Source organism: Diorhabda carinulata, chromosome 9 (genome assembly GCF_026250575.1).
Source record: "Diorhabda carinulata isolate Delta chromosome 9, icDioCari1.1, whole genome shotgun sequence".
NCBI classification, from domain to species: Eukaryota; Metazoa; Arthropoda; class Insecta; order Coleoptera; family Chrysomelidae; genus Diorhabda; species Diorhabda carinulata.
Window position 1 is genome coordinate 8523986 of NC_079468.1, and position 13684 is coordinate 8537669.

Sequence of the window (13684 nt, forward strand, 5' to 3'; positions counted from 1 at the left end):
TGAAAGATAAATGGCTGTTATATGTGTTCTTATATTTTATTATTGGGGGTTTAGTCTTGTCAAAAAATGATCATTAAGTTAAATATGGCCAAAAATGGCTTTTTTATACAGATTTGAATAGTTTGGCCATATTCTGCTCTTAATTTTCGTTATTCGTTATTCATTGTAGTTTACTTGTGTATACTTTATATTTAGATTTTATTTTGTTTGTATCTTTATTTAGTTATTTGTATGTTTGTTTCTTAGTTTTTATAAGCTTTTATCTACAAATTTTCCTCTCTTTTTCGCTTTCGCTCTAATTTTTTCAATATATGGCTTTTTAGTTCATTGTGCTTTTGGAGTATAATTTAATCTAAATTTTGGTTCAGTTCGGTCAAACAATTGTTGATACAATATAATTTGGTCACAACTTTGCTTTTATCAAATAAGTCGTGAAATTTGTCGTTTTTAGTCAAATAAGTTCGAAAAACGGATGTTATTACACTTTGCTAAAACATTTTGTGATTAAAAATATTTTTTTTCCGAAAAAATTATTTCTAAAATGGATTTTGGTGAAACAAATTTAACTTGGTCAATAATTTTTCTTCAGACACTAACAGGTAATTCTGCCATGATTAAAATTAGAATATTAACTTTTGTGTGTAATGATCATATCATCTTTTCCTACATTCCGCAATAATTTGAGGGCATATTTACTGGAAAGTGCCTACTATGTAAAAAATATTTAATTCTGGACATGCTGCATACTGGTTTAATTTTTGCTATGGACTATACTAATTATTACCTATTTTATTTTATTGGTATCTTTATTAAGTTATTTTTATCTTTGGTTTTTAGTTTTCACAAATGTCTATAAATTGTAACAATTTTTTGACAATCAAGCATTTCTCTCTCCCTCTCTCTCTCTCTCTCTCTCTGATCATATTTGTCCAACTACAAACACGAAAGTACTAATGAATTTTGAACTGTGACCTTGTTTCCGTTTACTGTGGTACAGCTTCCAAAGATTAGTCTCCGTTGGCAGGTTGTTAAGTCAAGACGAAATATTTTTGAAGGAATTATACATAGACGTGCTTGATTGATGAAAAAAAATCAATATGGATATTTTCGAGCATTCTTGACACGAATACATTTTTTTTCTAAAATTGTGGAAATATGATCAAATTTCACGTTTTAACGGAAAATGTGTTCTCTAACTGCTTATTTGAGTTATTAATATGCAGTAGCAAACTTATAAGGTGATTTTAAGGTAAATTATTTTGCTGCGCAACTATCGTAGTTGAGTGAATTATTGAGAAATTTCTCGGATTTCACAAATAAAATTTGTCTCAAACTTTTTTTAGTTTCCAATATTTTTTAGGTTATGAAGGATCTTATTTGTCAGAAATTATTTTTTAGGTTATGCAGGTCATATTTGGCAGAAATCAAAGTAAGCAATTTCAGTGTACCATCCCGTACAATATAAATACGCTCGAAACAAGATATTGATCAATTTTTGGACACTGAATTAATTTAAATATTCACACGGTCATCAAAAATCGAAGAAATTATACTGTCATGATTATATTATATTAAATAAATGTTTTAATAGTAAAATTAGAAAATAATTAAGGGTAGAGAGATTAATGAAAAAAGTAGGGGGGTGCTTGATGCCCACTTATGTTTGTTTTTAATTGAGACAAGAAAATAATTGTTTTTGGTTCTTTGTCCAACAAAACTAAGCATGCTGGACTCAGAAGGTCAAGATGGAGCACAAAATATTCAGAAATCAATTACATTTTTGAAATTGAATGGCTTTAAACGTGCAAGTAGAATATAAATTTTTTTTGCTTCATTTTGAATCTTTGAGTCTCCCATGCTAAATTATGTTAATGTATTCTGACAAAATACACTTGCATGAAACTACTTAATTAATTATTTATGTGTTTTTAATGATATTCCAAAATATAATAATTGAAGTTCTTATATTTTAAATACAATAATACTTCTAATTTTCTTTGCTGTCTTAACGTAATAATTCAATTAATGCAAACAGTAGTTTTCTTGATATTTAAAAAAAATTTAAAAATAATAACCTAATAGTAGTAAATAACTACTTCTACTTCGTTTGTAAATCCTGTTCTGTCACGCGTAACATACATGATGTGAGACGTGATGTGTGCCTCAAAATCAATAAAATAATTGGCGGGATAACTTAAACTTGTGTGCTCACTCTATATTAGGATAGACTGTACTGTATATTTAATAATTATCAAGTTCATAATGAACTGATAATGGATATTTAGATAAGATACGGATTTTATAGAAGATAAATTTTCAAAAGACAATGAGTAGATAGTAGAAAATTGTGTACACATTGAATTAATGTGGTATAAATTTTGTTCAGTGTTTTTTATAGTGGTTATGCATGCAAGAAAAAGGTATAACTGAATTGTAGGTATGTGAATCTCGAATACATTTGTTTTTCTTATGTACTGAATGTTTTTCAAAACTTTAGGAAATTACTCACCCTCAATTCCCGATGTTTCAACCAATTTTGCATATAAGTTGATATCGTTTTGTTGAGTAAGTACTCACAATTTAAAAAAAATATATTTTTTTTTCACAAAAAGAAATCAAGCATGGTGATCGTTTTTTCAGTACATAATTTGGAAACTTTTAATTTTTTTCCAAAAATCGTTAGCTCTGAATATAACGATTAAAGTTTCTCGAAACGTTATTTTTACGTACCACATACAGAACGTGTCAAAGAAATAAATTTACCTTACTCGCTCAAAATGGGGATACCGATATTTAGGACTCGATGTCACTCGTTATTATCATTTACTAGTTTTATTCCGAAAAACAGAGTTACTTCTAAAATGTCATAGAAAACACTCCGCGCTTCCATAATAGTGACATTAATTTTCTCATCAGTATTTTTATTTTATGCCAAGAATTTGTGATTTCCCTGTTTCATTAAAAACACCGCAATGCGACATTCCTTACAAATTTTGCAAAATATTATTACGTACATGGATAAATAATGATAAAAGCTTAAATATGAAAAAATAATCCATCCTTGAAAAGGAACGGAGTGGTTTGTTTATAATCATCGGAATTGTGAGTACATACCTTATTTCATATTGAATTGTAATGATTCACAAAGTTGAGTGCTTTTTAAGATAACTGTTGAATGGTTCAACAACAAGCATTAAGGCTGATTCATAAACTTTTTCCATTTTGCCGTTTGACGTCGATTGACCCTATTCATAACTTGACATTGCTGCCGTTAACCTTTTATTTCCAATACTTATGGAAGAAATTATGCAAAATAATGAAAAGATATTTTTATTGGGAGAATTAGGAAAATCACGTGGCAAACGCAAACGGATGTGATTGGCTCTTTTCTATTGCTACAAAAGTTGCTACGAATGGCCGACGATAAAAACGTAAAATTCGTTTCGTTTAAAGTCACCAATGGCGACGTCAAACGGCAACTATGAATTATCATATATATTTTAATGTTTTTAATTCTGTAACAGCAATTGGCAACATCAAACGGAAAGTCAAGTTTATGAATCGGCCATAAATGGAGAAATTGAATTCGAATGGATACAAATAAAAATAAGTTACGATATCTGCGAAAGTTGATAAGGTAGACTATACTATTAATACTATTAATATATATATAATAATACTATACTAATACTATTAATGCAATTGCTCAACATATACTTGTGGCAAAGAGAAAAAACTAATTATTATCTTTCGGACATTTTTATTCCAACAAACATTAGAATTTATATAATTCCAGAAGTACCTAAATTCGGCTATATTTCTCTGAAAAATTGCTAAACACTCAATTGAAACATCTTCAGCTTTTTTTGTTCCATTATTAGCCAACAGTCTCACACAGAGTAGAATCCAGTTCAGCTTTCATACTAATTCCACAAATAATATTTTAAAGGTGATTGATTTAGGATTTGAAAGAATTCTACTTAACGTGATAACAAAAATAGTTTTCTAAATAATAGTGATACCAGGTTATTCCACTTTTATCTGAGATAAACAGAAATAAACGCCATTAAGTGATCTATACTTCCTTTATCGACTCAATTATCTTCGAAAAATGCCTTCATGAACAGTACATAAAATTAGTACAATAAGTCTCTTGAAGAATTATGAATAAATACCTGCCCTGCCTTTCAATGACTAAAAGATACTAAGAGCACGAAGAAAAGGAAAAGACTCAAAAGGTGTATAGAATAATAAACATTATGGGCTGGGCTCAGCGGCGTTCCCATTCATGTTTTTTGCAAATTTTTAGGTGAGGCTGAATATTTTTTTATATTAATATAGTGGGTGGAAATAAATAATAAACTATTTATATTGTTCACGATTTAAATTTATCATTGCTATTATCGTGACGTTATTACATTTCTAACTTATTCAGAATATTTCAAAGAAAGAATTGAATTGATGTTAAAGAATAATATAATAGATAAGTGTCCTTAGTTATTATCAATATACAATAGATTTGTTCAATTATTTTCAGAACATATTCAGGGTGATTAGTTTGATAAAGTTCAATGCCTACTTTGTCATTTGAGATATCAATTTGACGAATTATAGCCGTTATTAGTCTTTCCTTATACCTATAGTTATTAGTTCTTAGGATATTTTGACTTTTCTGTGCAAAACAATAATTATGTACCTTAATATATCTAATATATCATTTAACAATTAATTGTTAGTTGGCTATGATTTATTTGTTAAAAACTGATATTTGTCAATGACATGACATGACAATAGGTGTTATATTGTTTACTTAGTCGTTTGTTATATTTTTTATTGTGTGATACTTACTGTTCCCGACGACATACTAAGGGCAGAAATGAAAGCAAATTCATGTCAGTCAAACAAGTAAGTCGCTGTCACCCTTAACTAACTATGGCCGACCATCCAATTGCATTATATTAAAAAAATTATATCGAATAGTGGTGTTTATAAATATAAACACAAAAACGCAAGACTGCACCGTGGAGAAAATGAATAAATTGGTGTGAGATCTTCTGATATGGTAAACTCGGATTTCCATTTATTCCAATTGCTACCATATTTTCTTAATGATGAAAAATTTCTTAATTTGGATGATCTCCAAAATGCCATCTCGATTTCACTCAAAAAACAATTGATATCTATTAATCTAGCATAAAAGATATGCGCACATTCAAATTTTATTAACTCAAATTTAATTTAAGATAGCGATATTACTTTCCAGTTTCCTTTTACTTGCTTGAGGTGTTTTTGTCTATCCTTATTTGTATATGGGCCAATCTTCAATATTTTCTCGTCCAAATTGTCTAAAAGGAGCCATCGTTTTGAGTGTATTGTGTTATCCCATTTGGTTGAAAGATAAAATGTGTTACTATTTTGTCATGCTTTTTCGTGTGAATTGGAGTTGAAAATATAACATTTTACCAAAAAAAATTAAGGAGACCAAGTGATTATTGTATGAAAAAAATCAGCAACTACAATTACTAAACGTGATGGAAATGATGATGAAACAGGAAGTAGGTGAATCCACTACTCGACTAATTTCAGTTTAATACTTTTAAATAATACCTAATTTAGAAATTGAGGGCTCTATTTTAATAAGCAGAAAATTCCAATCAGACAATGACATTCTGTGAGACCGAGTTCCTTGCGAAGTTACAGAGTGTGGGGACACTTGCCTCGAATTTCAGTTCTTTGTTGACTCCGCGGTCCGAATAATGTAATGTAGCTTTTAGATACTTGAAAAATTTTGTATTTAGTGCCAACAAGTTGCAATCCAGTCCTACAAAGGAATATTTACTCGTGACAAGATATGTAAAATATCATTTTTAGTAAACATAATTATATCAAATTGTGCTTGGTTATCAGTTTGGAGAAGTCATCAAGAATGTATTAACATATTCTTGAAATTTTCATGTTGAGTTATTTTAGAATTTGAATTCGTTCATTACAAGTTCTACTTTTTATTTCTTATATTGCCGAATTCTTTTTGATCTCATTCGTTTGTCTAAATATATTGGCAAATACAAACAATCAATCTGTGGCCTCATAGTCATTCATCCAACTCTCAATTTTCTTATTGATTAATCGCGTGTCAAATGCTTTCAAATATAGAAATTGTATAAATACTATACTTAATTAAATTACCTCATTATGCATGGCAGGTAGCTCCAACCACAAAACAATTATGGTCTTATATCCTTTGTTCATTGTCATATTTTATTAAAATATTGTGAAATATGAAGAATGTCCTCAATGGTTATGCTTGATATTTTTTGTTTTGAACTTATTTCTAGTCCTAATGTAACAAAGCAATGTACGGAAAGCATTCTTTGGGTAAGAAATACAAACTAGCATTATTATTCAACAGTTATAATTTTTTAAATTTTAAATAGATTCGAGAAATAGTGTTGTTGTATATCTAGTATCTATAGTATCATGAGATGAAACAGTCGATAATGTAGTAATATAATGTTATAGAATTAGTATAAGTAGGATTTGAAATCAAGGATCGAATTATGAAATCACGCAACATTAATGTTCATTGCGAGCATCTATTGTCCATATGATATACTAAATTAATTAATGAAAAATAATTGACTAGTTAATCGATGGGTTTTTTAATCAATTCATGTCATGAGTAATGAATAAGCATGCAAAATTTCAAGCCAAAATATTAACGGGAAGTTAGTGTATTGTTTACAAAATTTGATTTATACTGAGCAAGTTGAATCAAATATGGTTAAAAATATAAATTGCTTTGCTACTCTACAGTTTCTTTAGATATAAATGTTATTGGAGGAAAATTATCATCTTATAACGTGGTGCATAAATTTTTAATTGATAAAGTTGTTTTATTTGTTACAGTATACAGTCCTAAGTAAAACTTTTTATTCCTAGTGTCTTTTTTGAGAGATAAAACGTTTATTTTATCCATTTTTCTTATATATTACTGGAATAAACCAATAAAAATTGTAATTTATGTTAACTAAAAACAAAAAAGTCTGATATTAAATGAAACTGTTCTTGAGTGGTTAACAAAATTCAAATTTTTGGTCACATAAAATGAATGTATTAATGCCACCAAACAATAATATGTGACCGATAAAAAATTGACACGTCAGATTTCCTTGGGACATCAAAACATATATTTTCGTAAAAAGTACAAATATCAGCTACATTTCGAAATATTATTGCTTAACATACGAGGCTGGTTCAAATATGAACCGCAATTTTTGGATAAACGTACGAAAAACTTAGTGTCATAGAAGTAGCTACATTGGATGTGAGCCTGGTCTGCTGCGAAGTATAGAGAACAGCCCAGCCGGGATCGCGTAAAAGTGTGTAGATTGTGACGAAGACTATCTAGAAAAACTAAAAAATTTCAGCTCTGTAACTTATAATAAACTAGTTTATAGTCTTGATCGTAACTCACATCCTCCAAATTATAAAGTACATTCCAGTCAATTAATCTAGATTATAAAAGATCAGCGTTTTTTTATATGGATTTATCACGTACTAAATCGTTTAAATCACTTTGTCTCAATAAGTACGGTTCTTTTGAAGTTGACGGTTCATAACTTCAGATACCTTATCGTGCTGACTTAAAATTATTTTCCGTGTACAATCCTGAATTTCTGGTTGCCACAAAAAACTGGATGCGATTTAAAGAAAATATTATATATTGTTAATGAGGATACACTAATATGGATATACATCATCAGACAAAACCAGTGTAATCACAAGAAGAAAGATTATTTATAATTGTTGCAACTGCCACTATTTTACATCATTTACTTCCACTTAAAGTTGAGGGTTCTCGGCTATAAATAATCCACGGATAGATTTTGGAATCGAATTTCCCTGGACGCTTCATTCTATATATAAATACACTTTTTGAAAAATCAGAACTGTTGCTACGGTGATTATATCGTTAGTTTCCGTCATGTTTCGGATATTATCTCTCAAAATTTTACATAAATCCAATAGATATAGGAAATTTGATAATGAGAATAGTGTAACAGAATAATGAGATAATGGGAGGAAGTCAGACACACATCAATCGATGAGAAGCAAAGATGCTGGAGTTAGGATATGGGTAAGGATACGAGGGGGAGAGAACTAACAAAATATCTATGGAAGGATTAAAATAGATGGTGGCTAGAAATTAGAAGACGTTGAAAAACGTTTAAATCTAAATCTAGTAAAAATTCGAATGAAAAGTATCAGTTTTACCTTTTTTTTTGCTCTATAGTCCAGTTTATAGACATTTACCGTAAAAACTGCGTTATCTTACATTTTCTATATAATATAAAAATTATTTTAAATTCAGATTCAATCTTTGAATGGGCGGTGCTAAAAAGATATTTATAAAACAGATAATAAAAGTGAATAATCCTCACTTTGACCTGTTTGATGATAATATATGAGATGTTTTTTTATGATTTATCACCTTAATGAGGATAAATAAATTTATTTTTATAAAGGAATTAAGTATGCAAATCGTAATTTTTCTCTTTGTTACAGACGAGCCAGTAGACTCACAACAATGCCAACATTATGGGAGTCAAGCTTCAATTACTGTTAGGTACGTATTAATTTCATTAAATAATCAGTTTTTGACGTCAAATTATCGATAATGTACAGTTTGGATTTTGATAGTGGGAAGAACAAAGTCAAAAATCCAGCTGAAACTAAAATTATCACATATATAGGATATATAGGTTGTCACAGTTAAAGTATTAAAATAATTCGATCATCCAAATTTCTATATACAAGGGTTGCTACTTAAGTTTTGAGATACAAATATTTATAATTAGATATGACTTTATTGTTTTTCTAAATAATCTCCATTCAAATCAACACAGTTTTGCACGCGTTTCAACCAATTGTCGAAGCATGTTTTCCATTCTGTATTCGATGTATTAAACTTGAGTAGCAATCCATTATGAACTATTAGTCTACTTTCTAATCGTACCGGTGATACAAAATTAAATTTGAAACTTAGGCTTTAGAATAAATTATGATTATTGTCTACAATATGGTTCGACCATTTTTACTTTAGTTTTTACATTGTATTAAAAAATGTGATGAATATCGGCTTAATATTCATAGTATCAATCAACTGTCGAAATTATTTTGTCCATTCGTGTTTCATAGATTTGTTCATACTACTATGTCAGAAAGTGGGCCGTGTTAGTGTCAAAATTCTTTTGGTAATAGTAAACGGTTCGCATGAAGGAATAATTATTATTATTGGGAAATGATACTTTCGTTCATCTAATGTCTATAAATAATAAAAAATACATATGATTATAGAGAAACGATGAAAATGCTATTAAGTATATTATATAGTTGTTCCACACATTCAATAAAAAAATTAAATCACCTTCTTTCGTGACTTGATCTCTAATTACGAATAATTAACACACAAAATAATTTTTTGGAAACTATGGTCGGATTAACCCGTTAATGTTCGGAAACTGATCAGGATCACATAAATCGTTTTTCATAAACTGATTGTGTTAATCGAGTTGTAGTCCTATGATAGGATTCTTTCTATCCTAGAATACCAGTGGGTAAATACCCGCTATGTCTATAATTAGTTCTCATGAATACCGTAATTGATAGTTTATTGAGGTTTGCGGTTATTATACTTTTTGGCATTTCACCATTAAAGTAGCTTATTGTATTTTCAATATAAAATCCGTGTGATTGGATAAATTGTTGATAACTGGTCAATAAAAATTATCAAACATCTAAAATCTATTATACAACTAAATTATTCACTTAAAAAAAAATTAACGCATAAAAAAATTATAAAAATCATAGATCTGTATAGATCAATTTTTAAATTTGAAATTTCCATTGAAAATTAAACGTGAGGTTAGGAAACTGTAATAAAGATTTCATTCCGGGTTAGGATCCGCAATCAGCTGATAGGTCATGTACCTCTTAAGAAATATTTACTGGCCTGCGAAATATCCAGCTATCCGTTCAAAATCCAAAGTGTCATCGGTCGACTACCAATATTGCAACAGAACCTACATATAATAATAATGATTTACTAGTTTAGAAAATAATGTAACCTTTGTTGAAAAATATACCTGACAACATGTACTTAATCGCCCTCAATAACCCGAATGAGTAAGAAGGAAACGAAAGGCACATTACTAAATTTCGTACAAAGAAAGTATTCTCAAAAACCAAGTACGCCCACCCCTTCAAAGAAGGATAAAGGGAAATAAAGTTCACGATCTTTTTATTTCAAGTATTTCGCATCAACCATGTTGGTTATTAGCGATGAATTTGGTAATATAATCACAACTTGTCAATTAAAAACATATTTAACAGATACTCATAGATATTATCCACGTCGCAATTCTTTCCTAGTAGGGAAAATTACGTTATTGTCTTTGCGACGCGTATAATGTACATTCTAAAAGTATATGTCCTATAGTAAGTTCTCGGTTATAATTTGCAGACATAGCTTTGTTACTTCTACATAGTAAATGTTCGTGCGTAATTTTAGTGTGACCTATTCTTAGTCTAGTTACTAGTTGGGCGATTATTGCATATTTACGGCCACTATTCAACACTTTTCTTTATTTGTTTTAATTTTTGAAATATCTTAGCCGCGCAGATTGCCACTTATGAGTAATTTTTATTTTGATATATGCTTCCACATCACTACATACCGTACTATTCATTATATGTACATCACTGCAAACCTAGCGTCTTTGTCAGCATCTTCTTATCTTTATATTCTTTGTTGAGAGGGCACCCAAAAAAATCTGACATCTAAGTTGTTTTGTATTAGATGCAATAGTTTCTTGATTTGTTCAAGAGGGTTGTTGGTATAGACATTTTTTAAGGAGCTCAAAGCATTTGAGGAGTCTGTTAAAAGTACAGTACTAATATTGGTTGAGCTATTTATATTTTGTATGTTCGTATGTCTCCCATAATTTCCTTTTACTCTTTTCATTTGTATACCTTGCCTTAGCTCCTAGGTTCTTGAAACTTTTAGATTTTCAGGGTTCTTATGTGTTTTGTAGCGATTAAATGCTGCTTTACGTGCTTTCGTGGTTCGTCGATATTCGTAATTCCATCAAAATCCTGGATTGTGACCTTTCATTGTTTTTGTCATGCAATACTGTTATTTGCGGCTTGTTTCATTAAGTTAGTAAGTTTGTTACCATTTCATCGATATCATCTGTTATTTTGTATTGAGTAAGTAATGTTTCCATATTCTCGGAAAACAGATTCCAGTTTGCATTTTTGAGACGCCATTTTTCTAAAGGTTCATTATGTTCTGCGCTAGTTTTAAAGTCAAAAATTATTATTGGGAAATGGTCGCTATTATAGAGGTATGATACTACTTCCAAGTTAAAGAAAGGAGTAATAGCAGGATCACATATTGCTAAGTCTATAATAATTTCCTCAATCAAGTTACCTATATCATCCTGCTTGTCTGATCCTCATACAAGTTGTCTCTGCTGAAGTCTCAGACAATTATGCGAGGTTGAGGTATTTGTTGAATTAAATTCTCCAAATATTTTTATTGAGATAAATATTGGAAGGAATATAAATATTACAAATATTTATTTTAGATGGATAGAAAACCGTAACCGCAGTAGCTTCTAGATCTCTGTTTATATCAATTTTATTCGATTGAATATTATTTTCGACGTATATGGCGACATTTATTTTTATTGTATACGTTTCAGTTTTTCAGACATATAGTGTTTGATTTGTAATTAAATTAAAGTTTTTTCAACATTTCATAGTGTGCATAACCATTCAAATTCCATTGCAGTAGATCCATTTCTAATTTGATTGTTGTGACGACTCGCTACTAGAGTCAATGGGGCTTTTTGAAATGTATTTTCTTAATCGTTTTTTTATCTTGGTTACGCGAATTTTCAGGATTTCGTGATTTGGAGATACAATTTTTTGAGCATATCAATAAGACACTCAAAATCTGCGGTATAGTTTCTTATTGTACTGATTTGATGATTTGAACCATGAATATTGGTGATCAAATCTGTCTTGATTATAATTCAATATTAATTCATCTCTGTGCTTCTCAAAATTATTTTTCATGAGTTCATTTTCATTGTTTCATCTAATCCAATTTTCTTGGGCATTTTTTACAGTAAGCGCTTTGGATGTTTCTCCCTCCGTAAGTTTATTTTGTATTGGCGGAATTTAAATTTCGTTGATTTTTCTTTTATTAGTTTATGTGTGATCATTAATTATTACGACATTTTGGTATTTTTCAGTTAAGTTGTTGGTAGATTGCAGCTGGAGTGTAGGAGGAATGATATTAACTTGCACTGGGAGTGTAGAAGTGGTAGTGTTAGCTTGAACTTGAGAGGCAGAACCAGAGGTGTTACTGCTGCTGATATTAGATTGGGAGTTAACAGTAACACCAATTCTTAGAAATGTTATATTCGACATTAGTTTTATTTCAATATTCCAACCATATAATATATTTCTTGGTGAGATAAATGTACCAACTTTATACAAATACTCTTAGCATTTGATTCCATTAATTGACTAAAAAATAATAGCTAATAGTTCTTTTGTTGGGTAATTTGGTTGTTGATTTTGTACTAGTACGGTCGAATATAATAGTCTAGTTTGTGGGGTCTGCATTATTTCTTGTGAATTACTGTTATCCTTAATAATTTTGGATAGTTAGTAACTGTTCATATAATTTTCTGCTTCAATACTAATATGTGTAGGTCCGACCCTGTCTACTGAGACATTTATTCAAAAATAAAAAGTGGACTCCTTTAGTAAGCGATAAGGATGGTACTAGTTTGTTGATGGAATTTCGTCTTATTACTTGTAAATAATATATAGAATCAGTTGTAATGTAAATAGTACTTACGTATTATATTTTTTGTGATTATTTTAGGTAAATTATGATTTTCAATTAAATTTATTCGATTTTATACTCAAAAAATTTGCTATAAATTTGGGAGCTGAACGATATCAGGTATTCACCCAATAACGGCCAGGACCGAACACCGTCCACGACCTAGAAAAAGAAAAAGCTTTATAAGGTACTACTTCGTAGAATATGGTTTTGTCCTCTGGCCTCAGTTAGAAGAAAATTGTCCAAAGCCTGAATGTATTGTTGTAGAGATGTTCTCTCCAATCACACCTTACAAGTTTTCGCAGTATTTACAAACGAATAGGTATGGGCAAAATAATCGATTAATCGATTAATTGGGTGATCGATTAATCGATATATATTTTTAAAAATAATGGTAATCGATTAATCAAAAATAATCAAATAATCGAAAAATATCGATGAATCGGAAAATATCGATTAATGGATGTGGACATCATCCTGTGAGAATTTGGTTCTATAAAATACAATGTTTCTTGCCTATTTTCATTCTAAAAAATGCATAATGGTTTTGGTACAGTTTGATTGAATTTAAAGGAGAGTTTTTAAGTGGCTTTAGTACAAAGTAAAAGACTGAATTAGTTATTTGTATGCTTAGGTCGCGGAATACCTTTTTAATGTACCGAGACCGCTTGCGGCCGAGGTCGTTAAAAAGTTTCGCGGCTATGGCATACACACTATTTTTCGTATCTTACTTCCAAATATCTTCTGTAGGTTCATTATTTG

At 29.8% G+C, this 13684-nt stretch overlaps 1 protein-coding gene across 3 annotated transcripts in view; it reads left to right on the top strand.

The window, feature by feature from the left end:
- Positions 1-13684, top strand: part of LOC130897826 (uncharacterized) — a 67013-nt gene that overhangs the window by 36002 nt on the left and 17327 nt on the right. The window contains exons 1-3 of one of the 3 annotated variants that reach the window (XM_057806748.1): positions 2333-2437; positions 3525-3637; positions 8566-8626. In XM_057806748.1, coding sequence (XP_057662731.1) covers positions 8599-8626 — 28 coding nt within the window. In that variant the 5' untranslated portion in view covers positions 2333-2437; positions 3525-3637; positions 8566-8598. Of the gene's footprint in view, positions 1-2332; positions 2438-3524; positions 3638-8565; positions 8627-13684 lie in introns of those variants that run through there. The other 2 variants (XM_057806746.1, XM_057806747.1) reach the window with 2 other exon arrangements.